This window comes from Takifugu rubripes, chromosome 19 (assembly GCF_901000725.2).
Source record: "Takifugu rubripes chromosome 19, fTakRub1.2, whole genome shotgun sequence".
NCBI lineage: Eukaryota > Metazoa > Chordata > Actinopteri > Tetraodontiformes > Tetraodontidae > Takifugu > Takifugu rubripes.
This window is the reverse complement of record NC_042303.1, coordinates 9,639,804-9,657,296: the sequence shown is the minus strand read 5'-3', so window position 1 is coordinate 9,657,296 and position 17,493 is coordinate 9,639,804. Positions and strand designations below refer to the sequence as shown.

The following is a 17,493-nucleotide window of genomic DNA, read 5'->3' as shown; positions in this document are numbered from 1 at the left end:
CCGTGGCAAAGTAAGTAGTATAAATATAAAAAACTAAATATAGTTTGGAACGCAACTGCACAAAACAATCCGGACTAGACTTAATGAGACATGCAGGTTAAAACTGAAGCACTGACTGTACTATTCTGCGAGTAGTATTGTAGAGTATTGTCTACGCAGAACTGAGTATTGAATTGGTAGATTTCAAATGAAATATTTCGACGGCGACAGGGAACATTTTGTTCACCCAGTAGATACATTTGTATCTGACTGGAACTTTTCTTCATACTGTCAGAGAGATGCTGTCATGTTGCACTTTGGAGAGGGTCTTTTTAAAAGACTCTTAATGCTATTAGAGAATGAGAATATCGCATGTATTTCGCAGGCATGCTTAAAAAAGATCACAATTATCCGCATTCATAGTGTTGATGCGCGCGTCGCATGTCAGTGCTGTGTGCTGCATTATCCACGTGTCTGTTTGGGAAAAGCCAATAAATTGTCCAATAATCTGGCAACAAGCGCGCCGCGGGTGCGCGCAGACAGAGCTGCAGCTGCAGAGAGAAGCTTGGAACAGACGTTGGCTCGGCCGTCAGATGAGCCCCGCATCATCGCGCCGTGGCGAGAACACTGTGTGATTTTTATTCTGCGCTGCGTCCACAGACGTCCGCTTTTGCTTCTTGACGTCAGGAGAAGTGAGTGGACTCGGCGCTGCGCACAAACCCAGCAGGCACATCGCTCCCAGAGGGAAAAGGAGAACGCGCCACAGCCACAGATCGCCGATTAGGTAGGTTATCTTCAAAAGCCGAACCGATTTACCGAAATACACGGTCACAGTTTGGCTGGTTTCGGGAGTGAAACTTGCAGCCTTTTGAACGCGTCCGCGTCTCGCGTCGCGCAGCCTCTCGATTTAACCCAAAGACGTTGTTTCCTTCTGCTGCCATACCCTTGAGCGCTGCAGCACACCCACACTGCATTATCTTCGTGCACACGATCACCAAGATAATTGGACTCATTTCCCAAGCGAAGCCTTATCTCTCTCTCCATTACTTGCTCCCCGCCTGCTGCATTCACGCACCCATTGTCAGAAGTGTTTCCCAGTGCGTGTCTGTGTAGCTTCTCGTTCATCCAGGTCATGGCTATCCAAAGCTTCAGTGCAGTGAACCACTGGACTTGGTGAAGGCTCACGAAGACTCCGAGAAGCTCTGAAGAGGCGAAACCATCCCCGTGAGCCTTCACCAAGTCCAGTGGCTCCCTGGGCTCAAGCTTTGGTTTCTCAGTGGAAAATTGAGTTCCACCAAATTTGGCCTTTGTTCCAGATTATAATGGTTATTCCCAGCCAGAATAAGCCTTATTAGCTCATTCATTATTTATTATAATCATCATTTTAACATGGTCTCTGTCATGACTGCTGCACCGTCGTCCTACTTTCAGGCTGCCATTATTGTACTTATAGTGTCACTTTATGCTTTTGTCTTTATGTTTATGGTTTATTTCAGGCATCAGATTCGTGCACGTTAAGGGTTTTTCTTGTTGTCACAGTCTCCTTTATGTCCACTATTTTTCGCTCTTCTTGCAGACCGAAATACGGTCGCCACATTAATGCAACTTTCTTTTTCACGTGGGAACTGATGTGCACCAACGTGTCTCCCCGTCCTCCAGTCCGGTCAAACCGAGCTTGGAAAAGTACGAGCAGGAGCTGCAACAACCAGGCCGCTCAATTAAAGAAATCAATGTCTATTAATGTCTTTATATGCAGCAAACTCATAGAGCTCAAAGGATCCCTGTATACCCAGCTTGAGCGAGCACGGTGTTATTCCTCTCTATTAAAGTCTACGGTTCATCTTTAGTGGCCTCCTGTCCTGTTTAGACATTTACATTAAGTGATGCTGTCTTGGTTCCCTCTCAATCTGATTCAACTGAACCATTTGCCATCTGCTCTGAGTGTCTTCAGTGTTCTGTTCTTGTTCTGTAGCTGCAGTGTGGCGAACCCCATCACCTTTGTAGGATGCCTCTTGGAGAGGATGGAAATGGATGGAAAAAGAAGACATCGGACATCAAGGAGAATTATGACTTCAAGGAAGTGCTCGGGACGTAAGTTGCTCGCGCGTGGCTGTGAGAGCCGCTGCAGGTCCCGTTGTTGTTGCAACCATCGGCCTAACGGTGTTCATGATAGATGGTGTAGAAGCTGAAACTGTCCTCGTCATCCTCTCCCGTGTCCGTGCCAGAGCTGCAGGTTCTGAGTCTGGAATTGCTCATCAAACTTGATTGACATATCTGAATATAAAAAAAACCCTCAGAGCTGTTCTTGGCCACTCTTGGGCGCTGACTCAGCTGCTTTTACTGGGTTGACTGAAAGCGCTGCGAAATCTTCATTTCCTGGTCGCCTCCTGAGGAACACAGAGACTCCAGCAGCAAATATTCACACATTCTGTCTCCAAGAGGTTGTAACAGAGCTGTAGACTCCTGCTAAATATGTTGAGCTGATTTTTGCCTGTGAATGTGCACAAGCAGACATAAAGGATGCATGCACAGGAGCGTGATAGGTAAATGTGACACTTATTAAATCTTTAGATCCCAACCCGTCGCGCTCTTTTATAATGTGATAATGTGGATATTGGATGCAAGGCTGCAGACACTATGAATGCAGACAGTTCCAGGAACAAAGGGGAAAAGAGTTTGTCTTTGCTACATGACCGGTAATCTTTTGATAATAATCGCCTGACCCTGAAGGGCACACGTTATGTCATGATGTCACGAATAGATATCAGCCGTGTCCGCACTGTCCAGATCTACTTTATGTGCAAGCGCTTAGAAGAGCTTTGCAGACGCAGCCAAAAACATATTGCCTCAAACTAAAACTGAAGGTTGGGGCCTAAAACAAAACAGCTGCTGGCCTGTTTTCCCCCTGGGGCCGGCCCAGCCGACAGCGGCTGCTTCGGAGTAATTTGAAGTATTAACTCCTCATCAACTTTCTCAATTCCACTTGATCGCCAGTAAGATTGCCAGAGATCAGTGGTAATCAACCCAGTCCTACGAGGCCCCCTCAACCCTGCTGGGTTTTCCCAGTGTTTCAGTTTTTCCTACCAGTTAGGAACCTGTTTCATCCAGTTTTCTGTGTAACAGAGAAAGACAGTAAATCCGGCTGGAATTTGGGCCTCGTAGGTCTGGTTTGACGACCCCATGTTGTGGCGAAATTAACCCAGATGTGATGTCACACGTGCAGAGGAATGACAGATGGTCTGGTGTTAACCTCCCCCCCGCCCACCTGCCCACCCACCTACCCTCCACCACCTCCGAGAACAAGTGATCCAGCACTCGTCTACCTGCGACGGCATGAGCGCGCCATGTGGAACGTTGTCCTCCTTCCTCTTTCAGCCGCCCAATCATGCCCCCCCCCCCCATGTCCGTCTCTCAGGGCGTCACATCCCAGTGGGGGTCGATACCTGAGAGCTCTGGGTGTGGGGGGGGTTGACAACTTGTGTCAGGAATGCCAATTTTAATTTACAGTACAATATTGGTAGTTATATAAGGTGGATTGAGAGTGAGTGTCGGGGTCCATATTGAAGGACCAAATGGGGGTGGGGGCCGTAGTACGGTAATATTCTTTTCCTCCCGTCATTAATGTCAGGCCGGGCAGAGGGCAGAATTAACGTGTTGACGGAAAGCTCCTTATGCTCGCAGAGGAGATTACAGAGGAGCTTTAACCGGGAATTTAGTGGGCAAAGTTAATTGATTTATGTTGGAATATTGTATGGAGATGTGCCTAATCCTCCTAGTTTTCCTTCAGGCCCACTTGAGGACAAGGTAGCAGCTTTCTGGCCTCATACTCCAAACAGTCCTTAACAAATAGATAGATGTGTGAGCCAAAAATATTTTTCCCTGTCAAATGAAAGCAAAATACAGCATTCAGTTGTCTTGGCTGTAATCTGAAGGTCCTGAAAGTGGATATTTGCTTTGTCTGTGAATAAATAGGCCTCGTTATGATGAGGATTTTGGCTGGTTTTGTCCAACATACGGTAGATGTGAAAAGAGTGACGCTTGATGTTCAACTCCTGGTTTTATCTATTCATAGTGGGGGAGAAATCAAAAGAAAGAGAAGCATATGAAGCTGATGCAGACATTAAATCGCAGGGGGTGGTGGTGCAAACACAAGAGAAATGCTTCACAAACTCAACAGTGTTATATTCAATGGGGAATGAAGAGCAATGACACAGTCTTGGCTTGTATATAAATGCAGCCTCAACAGTTTAGCTTTCTCTGACGATGCACAAATCTGAAGACTGCAAAGGACAACCCCCCCCCCCCCCCCCAAATACTTGCTGCTCTTCCTGCTCATGATAGATCACTTATACGCTTTGACAGTTTGCATAGCTGGACGATATTAGGATAAAGGGGAAATATTTAAAGGCGTACAAGTTGTTGTATCGACCGGCTTTAAACATCACAACCTGTGGCCGAGGGTTTTACCTACAAGCTAACAGCTCACAGACAAAGCAAATATCCACTTTCAGGACCTTCAGATTACAGCCAAGACACTGTCTGATAAGCGACGAAGAGCATGGGGACAGAAATAAATGGATGATTAAAAGTTTATTTCAGATCCGAGGTAAAAACACAGCTGATGTCAAACATCTAAATCCACTTTCTGGGCCAGTATAATTGACATTGTTCAGGACGGACTCCTGCATCTGTGCAGCTCCAGCCGCTCCTAACTTTCTCACAAAGGCACGCAGGCCTGAGCACAGCAGATCAGGACGAAAGCCCAAAGGCTTTTTTTTTTTTCGGGTGTTGGAGGCATCGCCGGCTGGCTGGATCGATGGAGTGATGGATTCTGGTCTGAGGCCCCGACGGTACCTGATTGATGCACCTCTCAGCCAAGAAAGAAACAGCGTGACTAATGTCTGCAGCACTTTGAGTGAAACCGGCTCGGCCGTCGGTGCCACCGGGCAACCAAAATCCAAACGCCTGCTTTCAGTCACAGTTGTGCGTCGTCTTTGTTTTGTTTTGTTTTCCCAGTGTGATTAAAGAAGAATGGAAATGTTAAAAACTTTGATTGCCTCACGTGGGATGTGACCCTGGGTTAGGAACAGCAGCTCACGTCATCCCATTTGTGCTCCTCTCTCCCCAGAGTGCTCGCTGTTCCCTAGTAGAAATGAATAACTACCGGTAGCTGTTTTATTCTCAGGTGTCTCTGGGTAACAGCAGAAAAACACACTTGCCAACAGTAACTGTGTTTTTTCCCTTTTGGGGATCAGACAAATGTGCCATAGATGTGTACATACATTTCTGACATTATTTTATTGGTGTTCATGTCTTAGGTCGAGTGTGACCTCTGTTCCTCAGCTCTCTGTGGAACAGCTTTGGAGGTGTTTGTATCAATCAGAAGACGCCGACACGAGAGTCGTTACAAAGCCAGGTCACGAGCAAGCAAATTATCATAATAATAATGACTTTTCCTGACACGTAGTTGTCGTAAAACTGGACTGTATCTGGGATCTGCTGGGCCTCTAAGTGTTGTTTTCAGGTTCAAAATAATGTCCTTGTAGTTCGGATGTCAGGAGAGGTACCGTCCCGCGTCTGCCTCGCCTCATTAACCCCAAACAGCTAATAAAAGTCAGCAGATCATTACTCACCATTCTAAAGGAGCTCAGCACTCTTGGCCCGTTGAGGGAAACCCTCCCTGTAAACGCCGCACACTTGAACATTTTAGGAAGCTTTTATTAATTGACAATAACCGGAGCTTTATGCAACTTTCGCTTCGAGGTTTTTTTTAAGTGCTTTTATCCTCCTCCCCCCCTTCCCCCCCTCCAAATGAAACCAGACGGCAGCAGCTCCACGACATGAACGCCGCTGCAGACAAGATGGCCACGTTGCAAAGCCCATCCGAGGGATTGCAGCCGGCATTTACTGTGACAGTGCGGGGTGTGTGTGTGTGTGTGTGTCTGTGTGGTGGTGGTTGGGGGGGGGGGGGGGGTAGACAATCAGGCTGCACGATACTGTGTATTATTAAGAGAACAGGCAGATTGTCGCATGTTGTTCACGGTGGAATGGAGGGAATCTTTGTTAAAACATGAACGTGGAGCTTGTGGCGTGACAGCGCCGCTCCGCTCACATGTGAAGGATCCCTGCGGTCGCTCCCGGCGTTGTGTGCAATGTTCAGGCCTCCTCCTGAGCTCCCTCCCACGCTCCTCTGGGGAGACTGTGTAAATACACATTATTCTCCCTCCTGCCATCACTGTAATCCATAATGCTTCTCTGGTCGCCTTGGCCGCACAATTAACCATCTCTTTCAGAATCCTTTTAAAAATAGTTCCTTTGAACAACAGCTGATAATACTATAAATGCCCGTAAGTGTTTCTTCACCTCTCCTCCCGAGCCCAGAACCTCTCAGATACTTTCAATTATTCATCTGAACAAGAGACACACACACACACACGAAGGTTTTTTAAAGCTTTCATAGCTTTGCGGTTTGCCAAAGGACAGGCCAGAGAAATATCAAACAAATAAGCTTTATTTAGTGTGGGAATCAAATAAAAGGCTGTCGATCTACCCAAATTATGCAAGGACCTTGTGTGCACAGCTCTGAATATTAATTTCAGGGAGCACTTTTCATCCATCATGGCCTGCAGCCTTTCTCTGTCCGTTTTAGCTCACGCCCCCATGCGGTTCTCTTCCCTTCTTTAATCTGTACGTGTGTATGTGTGTTCCAGGGGGGCGTTTTCAGAGGTGGTTCTAGCAGAAGAGAAGAGAACCCAGAGGCTGGTGGCCATCAAGTGCATCCCCAAAAAAGCCCTGGAAGGCAAAGAGAACAACATTGAGAATGAGATCGCGGTGTTGCACAGGTGAGACCTGAATCTGCACCCACCCACAGCTGCTGTGAATCGGACGGCGCCGCGCCTGACAAGTGATGCACGCCGGGATGTAGCCATCACGCACCGGGGTCAATTGAATGGGTGACTAAACGCATGGTGTCAGTAGAAACAGTAAGATTCCGCACCGGAGATTTCAGGAGTAAAGAAGACAGACCTATTTTTAGTGTCCCTGTTGCCAGGGCAACAGCACACAGAGGCGGGGATGGTGTGGAGTTCCCCGCAGCAGTTTATTGAAGAAAAAGAAAGAGACATAGAGGGTGGAGAAACGGAGAGCAGGTTCCGGTATAAAAGAAGGAGAAGGGGAGATGCGTGTTCATGTCAGAGGCATGAAGACATTCAGCTGTGTTTCCAATCACATGAGCTCCTCTCAGCTGCTATCGCATTACAGCGATGGGGCGTTCATATGCTCTGGAGTGTGCTCGGCGGCCAAGAGAGATGCTCACGTCTCTGTTGGCTGATTCATAACCGAGTCTACTTGTTCTCTGTGGGCGAGTGTGAATATCATTTGTTATAGTCGCACAGTCAAGCGCCACAGAGTTGATCTCTAAAGCTGCTTAGCTCAAGTTCTCTCAGAGGTCCTCACAGTTGGCTTTGTCAAGGCAAAAATACTGTTTTGACCCCAATTATTTGTAAGGAGGGAAAGCCTCACTGGAACTGTGCGACAACAGCGCCACCTGGTGGCTGATGTCTGTGAAGCGTGTGATGGTTTTAAATCCGTCTTCAGAATCAAGCACCCCAACATCGTCTCCCTGGAGGACATCTTTGAGAGCACATCCCACCTGTACCTCGTCATGCAGCTGTGAGTTCGATTCCCTCCCTTTCATGGCCAATTATTTCTCTTTTTCCTGTGAATAAAAAGACAGTTTCTATTTATCTGCCTGATTCTCAGTGTGTCTGGAGGGGAGCTGTTCGACAGGATCGTAGAGAAAGGTTTCTACACGGAGAGAGACGCCAGCCAGCTCATCCACCAAATCCTGGACGCCGTGAAGTATCTGCATGATATGGGGATCGTCCACCGGGACCTGAAGGTATCGTGCTTCACGTCTCGCTGTAAGGATCAGAGATTTTCACATTTGTGTCAGTCAAAAGAGGCCGTTTCAGGATTACCAAGAGCAGCAGGAAGTGAAACAGAGATGCATAGCTTGCTGTTTAACTTATAATAAGTGAGTGCATGTTGCACGTGCAGCAGATCCACTTGCCCAGTGCTGTCGTGTGGTCGTGTTTGCAGCCGGAGAATTTGCTGTACTACAGCATGGACGAGGACTCCAAGATCATGATCAGTGATTTTGGACTGTCGAAGATCGAGGGATCCGGCAGCGTCATGTCCACGGCCTGCGGCACTCCGGGATACGTAGGTGAGGCGTTGATGTTGGAGTTGAAACCCTCTCTTTATTCACTGGCCTGAGAGCCTCTTTCATCCACTTCTCGGTCAATTGCAAGTGTTTTCAGAAGTGCTCTCAGCGCATCTAACATGACCCGCCGCATCTCATTGTGCCAGAAAAGGTCAAGACTACTTGAAATTACACCCAGCGCAGCTACATGTTGTTTGATTTCCGCTCTCCCTCTTTTTCCCGCAGCTCCAGAGGTTCTCGCTCAGAAGCCGTACAGCAAAGCGGTGGACTGCTGGTCGATAGGAGTTATTTCTTATATTCTGTAAGTGGCTCGGCACCGAGGAGTGCCTGCGGCGATCAATGCCCGATCAAAGCTGTTTCAACGTTCCCTTCCAGGTTGTGCGGGTATCCTCCCTTTTATGACGAAAACGACGCCAAGTTGTTTGAGCAGATCCTGAAGGCAGAGTACGAATTTGACTCTCCTTACTGGGATGACATCTCAGACTCAGGTAAAACCAGTAAACACCACAGCCAAACCGGCAGAGCGGATGCAACAAGAAGGTTGTTTTGTTTTGGTTTGGTTCGTTTTTGTGGTTCACAGCCAAAGATTTTATCTGCCACCTGATGGAGAAGGAGCCCTCCAAGAGGTACACATGTGACCAGGCGCTGCAGCATCCATGGTAATAAACACATAAATAAACACATCATATAATCAGTTGGAACTTATCAGCAGCAGTTTTGGTCATCTGTTCTAGGTATAATGAACCTTATTTTCACGAGCATCAAATACTAATCTTTGCCAAAAAATACACACTCCTTACTGGTGATGATGCTGAATATTTGGCATTTTATTTGCCAAATGTGTGAAATTGAGGCTACTGCTAGGTGTAATCCCATGGAAATCATTAAATCAGCACTTTTTAGGCTATAACTCCCTCATTTTAAGTGTTTTAATTTAAAAGTCAGACTCCCCCACTTCTCTGCGACTCCACTATTCCACGTCATTGATTGAAATCCTGCGGATCTGGTTACAGGATCTCTGGAGACACGGCTCTGGACAAGAACATCCACGAATCTGTCAGCGCTCAAATCAAGAAGAACTTTGCCAAAAGTAAATGGAAGGTCAGTGCGTCTACTGGCAGTGGCAGCATGGGGACCGTGAGAGCTGCATGCTGTTGTGTGTTTCCTGTGTTTCCGGCTGACTTCCTCTCTCTGCGTCCAAGCAGCAAGCCTTTAACGCCACGGCGGTGGTGCGTCACATGAGGAGGCTGCAGTTGGGCACAAGTCTGGAGGGACCCAGCCAGCTTACTCCCACCAGCCCCTGTCATGGACATCTGCTCCCCGAGGAAGAGGAAGAGGAGGAGGATGAGGATTTGGGCAACGGGGAGGAAGAGAGCTGTAAGTCAATGATCTTCTACACTGACAGCTTCAAGAAGCCATCACTGTTGTGAACAAGAGATGAACAAAACCATTCTTCTGTTTTGAAACAGAAAAAAACTAAAATAACAAAAAATAAAAAAAATGACGGTTAGATAGCTTAAATTTGTAGTTTTGTTTTTACTTTGAGGTTATTTTTTAGTCATTTAGGAGGCGCATGTGCTTAGAAAGTCGAGTCGTATCTATGAAAACACCTGCAAGTGCACCGAGGTCCTCTAGGGGGGGCTATAAAACAGCTTTAATAACTGCGAAAGCTGGGTTGTTGTTTTTTTTTGCCACAAACATCAAGATCTTTTAATATCCAGAAAACAGTAACTAACAAGTCATTTTTAGCCTTGCGGTAAATCACACACATGCATAAATATGCAGCTTCACCTGTAAAAGTGCCTCAGACTCAGTGACAAGTAATTGCATCCATTTTATTTGGACGGATTTAAGTGGCCACCGCTCACCCGAGCAGCCTCCAAGCTTGTTTTTATTTTGGTGGAGTTGAGAGGCTACTGTCAGGTCTCGGGCGCAAAAACAATCACAGTAAAACTTTTATGAGTCCTGGCATGAAACGTGCGCTCTTGTCCTCTCATCCAGTGTCCCACTACGAGGACGGCCGCCGCGGGAGCACGGAGGGCAGCGCAGACCGGGACAGCTTGAGAAGCTGCACTTACTGCTGCAGGCCAGCCAGCCGTGTCTGAGCACTTTTCTGTTGTGGAGCACTCAGAGCCCCCACTCCCCTCCCCACCACTACCACCACCACCCAACACCACTACCACCACCACCCACCCACCGACCCAGTCTGACCAAGAACGGAGAGTCACTTAGAGGCAGCATCCAACAAACATTTCCAAAAACGAAAGATCCAGATAGAGCGTGGATATTTGATAGATTTCCATTTCCAACTCACACACTTAGACAAACTGTCCATGCGCCAGCGACCCTGCCAGAGGTCAGCTGCACACTTTAGCCAGACGTGGGGTGTCCAGGTTCAACTTCCTGTGGCCTGCTTCTGAGCCTGGTGCAGACTGGAACGCTCCCACCTTCGACGGCTTCATTTGAAGAAGAAGCAGGGGCCGACAGAGGGCCAGTCAGTCTGGCCAAAATTGGGCCTTTCACGTTAGTCCACCCATCGGGCAGCTGTTCTGACTAAGACCCCGGCCAGATGTTATTACAAGGACGCTGCGCTCTGGGTACATGTTCCCGTGTTCCTGCTCAGACTGGTTCTCACCTGGATTGTCTGCATGCTACTGACGGGGGAAACCATTGAAATGTATGAATATCAAATGGACTTTGTTCTTTTTCTTTTTATGGCTGTTCTGTTATCAGAGGCTCAAACTGAGATCCCGCCCCCCCTTTCCAAATCCCACCTAACCATCCCCGCCCCTGTCTTCAGTTCTTCTGAAGGGGGCGATTAAGTGGAGAATCCCCTGGAAATTGCATCCATATCGCGCTCATTCTGTTCCCATCGCTGTCGTTGTCCCGTTGCTGACTCAGCAGGATCTCAGTCCGGGCCGTCTGTCTGCTCTGTGCTGTGCACCTCTAGTGGAAGAAGTTTTGGTCTACTGTTTGCATGACCTGGTTAAATATGTTTACTTGAATGATGATCGATTAGTATCAACACACATGATTATTATTACTCTGTCGTATTGAAAAAAATAATAATGATGTAATACTGTTAATTTTGAGCTATATAATGTGAAGTGAGTAACACCAGAAGTAACGTTGTTGACAAAGTACAACACAGCACAGTGAACTTATTATTTGCATCGGCGGTGACGGTCGACTTGCGTGGCGCCTCTGCTGTCCTGTGTAGATCTGCGATTCAGATGTCTTTGGTTCACTTTCGTTGCTGATGTAGAGACTCTCTGAGGTGTTTATCCGAAATCCAGACCCAACCCCTTCAATTGAATCCTAATTCTAGGGAGGAGCCAGACCTCGGTACAATATGACAAAGGTGGGTCCTGAGAGTAGCCTTCAGACCGTGCACCCGTCCTCCCGAAACAGGCGAACTGCAGTATAAAAGCCATACAGAGAAGCGGGGACGTTTTACTGTAGTTCCACATATATGTGCCGATGCTGGGAGCAACAAAACGCAAGGACAAAAATGATCTCTCATCCCATTCCATTGATACCTAGAGAAAACGTTGAATATTGAAGCTATGGGTGGAAATGCGCCCGCTTTTAACCCGTCTCCTCAACCCGCCATGGCAACTTTCAGGTGTGTAGTAGTGAAACACAAACGAGGCAATCACTCTGGATTTACACGACTGTGGAAAATATGCAAACCGTGTGCGAAGGGCTTCATGTTACCTGTACGGTAGCCAGCGTTGACCACTTTGACAACCTGGCTTTTCTGCGTTTGATATTGACCTTCCGTTGAACCGACATGTTCCCACTTGGCTGTGTGTGTTTTTTAAAGCTTATTTTACCCCATGACAAACACATCAAAATGCATAAAGTACCATGTGTATATTATATATATAAATATAAGTATATATTGTATATCCTTTTTTTGTAAAAGCTGTTTTGAGCTACAAAACGTATGGATGCAATGCATCATGGGTTAACTGAGCAAGATGTAAGAAACTACAATGATTTGTACCCACAGAGATACGACTGCAGGAAATGAAATAAATCCTCCTTGTCTATGCAGCGTGTGTTCTGTCGTCGTAGAGCAACTTTTAAAATCATTTTCTAGATGGTTCTGAATCAGCTTTGTGCAAAGACGTGGCTCTGAGAGTTCGCGAAAGCTTAAACACGAAGCTTTCGAGTCAAATGGCTGTTCTAAAAACAAGTTTTTCACTTTTTAAAAAGAAATTGCAGGTGAGTTTGGTGGAGATCTATCAGTTTTCATATTTACTCCATTTCAAGTCTGAAAGTGCCACCTGTGTTATGATTTTAATGACAAAAACAAGTCATTTAAGAGTAATAATAATAATAAAAAAAATCAATGTAAAGCGCTGCATTAAAAGCCTGTCGTTCTTTATTAAAGCGACGTGAGATTGCAGCTTTCAGCTCTATAAAGATCAGATTTAACGATATTATTTAATCTATACACGTTTTGATGTCTACTTTACAAACACATATCGATCCAACCAGGGGAAAAAAATGCTCCTGTAATAGCTCTTGTGCCTTCGGGCAGTTAATCATCAGAATGAGGCGCTGCCAAACATCTTACTTCACCTTAACTCATTTAACGGATCAATAATGCTGAGCTGTTTTCGAAAATTAAAAAGAATAAAACAACTTATGGCTCGATTTTTGAATTCTCTGAGCGTTTCCCGGCAGAAATATGAAGCAAACAGTAACACAACGGGCACAGAGGTCACTTTCCCAGAACCACGGTTTTTCATTCCAACATCTCTGTGGGTCCACACATCAACCTATCCACTCTTCCTTTTACTCTCCTAAATCCAACACTGGGATTTTTCTCAGTCTCTCTCTGACTCGGAGGAACTCGGGCCCCTCTTGCTGCTGTCTTCTCTCTCCTTCCAGCTGTGGAGCATATATATTTAAAAAGAAAACATTAAATCATGCATAATGACAGTGAGAAAGCACCATATTTATATATTTGTGAGTATAGTTCTCCAGCTGTGACGTGGAAAAGCTGTATGCTGCCAATCTTTTGTTATCATTTCCCCTTTCTACAGTCTTCACAGTGCCCTCTAGTGGTCATCTCCCCAACGCGCCTCATCATCACAGTATATGTCAGGCTAGATGAGGATGACGTGACTGGTGTCACCATGATCGCTGCTCATGTCGACCGTTCTGAAATGTGCTTGGTAAAGTTGTGATTAAAAAGGGAACAGACCATCTCCAGCCTCTGATGCCTTTTTGTCAGCTCTTGATAAAGTGGCGATCTCTTCTTCGTCTCCTCATCTTGATCCCTGCTCGCCTTGATCCTTTGTTCCCACCGTCTCTTCTCTAAAGCCCTCTGGAGCTCGCTCTTCTCCCCTCGCAGTACTTTTCTGAGAGGAGCAGAGAAACGACTTAATGATTTATTCAGGCAGCGGAAACTGCAGTTGGAGTGTCGCTAACTGGCTCTCCGTCTGCCCGACCTCGTGTGGGTCATCCTCAGCTCCTTGTGAAGCTCTCGGTGGCTCTTGGAGGCTTTTAATGGGCTGAGAGGTTTCTGGGGTCTGATCAGATTACTGCCCTCCTCCTCTTCCTCCTCCTCCTCCTCCTCCTCGCTCTGCAGCGATGGTGCTCGGTGCTGCTCTACAGTCTGAGGGGTGCGTGGGGCTGAGGAGGATTCAAACCCTGCATCACAGGCAAACAGCAGCAGGAAATGCTGATCCCAGGAATTCATAATAACAAGGGGTAATAATGAGATCAGTGTTGTTTTGAGGCTGAAGCTCACCACTCTATAAACACCAGCATCTTGCTGTGGAGCACGGTGGTGAACACTCACCATAATCACTATTCCCCCACCCCCAGGGGCTTTATTAATGCATGGATTTATCCAATTCAAGATCGCTGCACCCCCCTGACAACCAAGTGACACAGCTTCCTGGTTCATTTATTTATTCATTTTCACTCATTGTTTCAATTTTGTTTCATCGGCAAGGCTGCCCATGCTCACAGAAAAGCTGGTGAAGGTGTTGAACATGTAAACGCGGAGGAGACCCTGTCGTGGTGGGGGGTTCCAAACCCTGAAAAGACTGGTAGCAAGAGTGCAAGCTGTCACCTGGGCCAAGAGAGGTCAAAATACCAAAGTTCTGGTTAACACGTGTAAATAAAGACTATGTGGCTTCCCAGTTTGTTATTTGTCTAAAAAATAAAATAATCATTGATGATGTGTAAATATGGGGATCTTTAGCTTAGCTTAGCTTAGCATGTTGAGTAAATTAACCAGCTCACTGATGCCTCTACAACATCGTTTCAATGGACAAGGCTTGATTTCTGTTCAGCGCGCTTCATTGCCAGCCTGTTGATATCACGCATTAGCGTTAGCTGTCCCAAACCATGCCGTTGAACAGATGCCTGCAACATTATTCAGCGTTGACATTATCTCTGCTGGTACATTAAATATGCTGAATTAACTCATACGTGACAAGAGATGATGGACAACGCAGATATTGTGCAGCCGACAGCAATAAGCTGGCTGCTCATTTATTAGCGCAGACAGCCGAACGAGCTGCCAGCTGAGTCAAAGCCTGTTGGGCCTGTAGTCCAGAGACCGGTGCAGGAAGGTGCCCTTCACAGCCCATCAGCTCAAAGACATGCAAATCGTTTGCACTCCCCCTCGTTACATAATTATAATCCCCAATTCTGTGTGGGTCATCTTTAAAGACAGCGCAGTCAGCTGGATGTGTTTTAACTCGCAGAACCATCTCTTTTCGCCTCGGTCGGACTGCAAACGTGATGTGTCAGAATCTGCGGGGCCAATCTGAGCGTCGCCTGCTGATGTCGTTTCCACCACCAGGTTTCCTCAGATGTTACGGGCAATGAAATCTCTCTTTTGTCTGTACCCCACAAATGAATTTTTACAGCACACGCAAAGCGACGCCCACCGGCCTCCCGAAGCGCCTGTTGTTTTGCTGTTTTGTTGCGGAGGCGCCCGTCAGTTCAATGGTAATGATTGCTTTTCTGCTTCGAAATGACACACCTCGCATTTAAACCATCTCTCTTTATTTATTTTTTTTTTTTAACCCCCTCAGACTTGAATGCCAAATGCCACCAGGCGAATGTTTTATTGACAGCCGCCTCGCTGGCTGGCAGCTTAAATAATGGCTCAGCATTTCACTTTTTATAATGACCCCAAAATACTTGTGCTGAATGCCACGCCAGTGGCCTTTTCCCTGCCTGCTCGATCAGCTCGCATCGCCCTTTGTTCCTCACTCCCTATGAGGCCTTCAACGCTTCCTTAACAACGTGGGGAACATTCGGAATACAGGACTACTGTTGCTACCTGCAGGTTGGAAGGGCGGCTAACTTTTGACATCACCGACACTAAACAGTTTTAGATTCCTCACCCGAGCTGCTCTGATGCGCCTCACTTCCATCTGGGAAACTCGGCACATCCCTCTGTTAACAGAAACAGTCAACAGCGTGTCAGAAACAGACATGTGCGTACATCAGGTTGCCAGTTAGCGCGTCAGCAAAGGAAAACGGGATTGCGGCCTGACAGGCTTCCAGCGGCATCAGATGCAAATGGGGCTGTTGTGATGCTGACAGCCCCACATGTCCAGTCAAGCGAGCGCTCTTCCTGTTGAGGTGGAGGCCCGCCACCTCATTACAGAGCACATCAAACAATGCTGTTTTCTCCCCACTGAACCACGCTGATGAAGAGTCCGACCGGACCGGATGAAGAAGCACATTTCATGCTCTACTGAGATCACATGTCACAGAACGTTGCAGCCTCGCCTCTAATTACGCGTCCGTAGGTGCACAAACAGAAGCCTGCATTAGCGGAGCCGCGCGCGTCTGAAGCCGAGCGGAGTATGCAAATCCGACGTCATTTAAGCGATCTGACAGTAAACCAGGAGACGGAGGGAAGAGCGGGATCCAAATGAGGGCTCTTCTTTTTTGGATTTGTTTTTGTGCGTGCGTGCGTTTTGGGTTGTTTTTTTTTTAAGTGGGGCTGTGGCAGAGTTGCTGGGCTGATGAGGGAACAGTCATGCTGTTTGGCTAAATCTCCAACAGTGGGGACTGTGTGAGGAAGAATTAATAGGACATGACAGGATAAACACCCTCTACGGCCCAATCTCTGGAGTTGGCGAGCCTCCTCTTATTGGATAAAGACCCGTGTTTGGTGCAGGAATTAACTGATTTGGGGAAATAGAAGGCCCCTCAAAAGACAACAGAAAAAAGTCATGTCGATAAAGAATAGTGCATACATTATTACATATGATTATTGCGATATTCTGCAGGGGCTCTAATGTAATTTTAGCTTGAAAGTGCACAGTTAAGGTGAAAACTAGCTGCAAGGTTCTCCAACAGGCTTAACAAGTTAATGAATTCTCCAAGGACGTTCTTTAAAACAGGACCCTGGTGCCAGCGACCACGGGGAGAAATAGACAGACTCTCATACCTTCTTTCCATGACTCACTCCCATGTTGCTCGGTGTCGGAGTCCCGCTTCGGTCTGTCGGGGTGCTCCCGCTCAGGCTGCCTAGGCTCTCCCTCTCCTCTGATGAAGCCCCCTCTTCGTTTGAACCCATGATGGAGCCCCGCAGGAGGAAGCAGCCAAGTGGAAGACAAAGTCCGTACGTCAGAGTGCTGCCAGGGCGCTTTACACATGGCAGAAAGAAAGAAAGAAAGAAAGAAAGAAAGAAAGAAAGAAAGAAAGAAAGAAAGAAAGAAAGAAAGAAAGAAAGAAAGAAAGAAAGACCTTTATGAGCTTTAGAGACATGAATCTACTGGAGGGTTTCTTTAACGTTCTCATTCATGACTAATGGCTCTTCACGATCGGAAGATCGGTTGGCAGCGTTACCCATTTTGAGTACTTTCCCGTCCTCAGCAGCTGGAGCTTACCCCCTCTTGTTAGGACCCTCTAATCTGCCGAGCTGTCTAGTTTGACTTGCGCTTTTCCAGAAATCTGATCACATGCACTGAGAACAGCTGGGATTAGCCTGCTCGCTGGGCATCAATTTTCCACAATAACACAATAAATCAGTGCTTTTTGAAAATTTTGATGACTTTTTTATGTTAAAGAAGTAGGACATATAATTCCAGGCATGGCTGTAGATCAGCACAAACAGTAGTTCATGGCTGAGTGCACACAGTTGATCCATGCTAAGAGCAACACTACGGGAAGGAAGGAAAGATCTAACACAGGTGAAAATAGATCTCCTACAGGAGGAGGTCAGTAGGTCACACTGCCGGGCCTGATTGCGTCTCGGCCATTAAAAAGCCCAAAAGCTTTGTTTTTTTTTCTTTTTG

The 17,493-nt window shown here is 46.8% G+C and overlaps 2 protein-coding genes across 2 annotated transcripts; one reads left to right on the top strand and one right to left on the bottom strand.

The window, feature by feature from the left end:
- The first annotated feature begins 496 nt into the window (after positions 1-496).
- Positions 497-12,256, top strand: camk1a (calcium/calmodulin-dependent protein kinase Ia). Its single transcript, XM_011613924.2, has 12 exons — positions 497-763; positions 1,952-2,070; positions 6,690-6,821; positions 7,576-7,650; positions 7,741-7,879; positions 8,080-8,206; positions 8,429-8,504; positions 8,579-8,691; positions 8,784-8,862; positions 9,217-9,304; positions 9,409-9,580; positions 10,205-12,256. Exons 2-12 carry the CDS (start codon positions 1,985-1,987, stop codon positions 10,306-10,308), a joined length of 1,191 nt encoding a protein of 396 aa, XP_011612226.1. The 5' UTR covers positions 497-763; positions 1,952-1,984; the 3' UTR covers positions 10,309-12,256.
- Positions 12,257-12,562: 306 nt separating this feature from the next.
- On the bottom strand, positions 12,563-16,772 carry LOC115246765 (actin-associated protein FAM107A). The gene is made up of 5 exons (XM_029826056.1): positions 16,644-16,772; positions 15,586-15,637; positions 13,669-13,870; positions 13,422-13,578; positions 12,563-13,105 (listed from the first exon to the last, which is right to left on the bottom strand). Exons 1-5 carry the CDS (start codon positions 16,770-16,772, stop codon positions 13,010-13,012), a joined length of 636 nt encoding a protein of 211 aa, XP_029681916.1. The 3' UTR covers positions 12,563-13,009.
- Between the last annotated feature and the right edge of the window lie 721 nt (positions 16,773-17,493).

Excerpts from the sequence above, each read along its gene's own strand:
- LOC115246765 (XM_029826056.1), bottom strand. The coding sequence starts at position 16,772 with ATGGGTTCAAACGAAGAGGGGGCTTCATCAGAGGAGAGGGAGAGCCTA. Across the intron at positions 15,638-16,643 it reads GAGTGAGTCATGGAAAGAAG|AGGGATGTGCCGAGTTTCCC; the intron begins GTATGAGAGTCT and ends TTCTGTTAACAG. Across the intron at positions 13,579-13,668 it reads CTGAGGATGACCCACACGAG|AAAAGTACTGCGAGGGGAGA; the intron begins GTCGGGCAGACG and ends TGCTCCTCTCAG.
- camk1a (XM_011613924.2), top strand. The coding sequence starts at position 1,985 with ATGCCTCTTGGAGAGGATGGAAATGGATGGAAAAAGAAGACATCGGAC. Across the intron at positions 8,207-8,428 it reads CGGCACTCCGGGATACGTAG|CTCCAGAGGTTCTCGCTCAG; the intron begins GTGAGGCGTTGA and ends TTTTTCCCGCAG. Across the intron at positions 8,863-9,216 it reads CAGGCGCTGCAGCATCCATG|GATCTCTGGAGACACGGCTC; the intron begins GTAATAAACACA and ends ATCTGGTTACAG.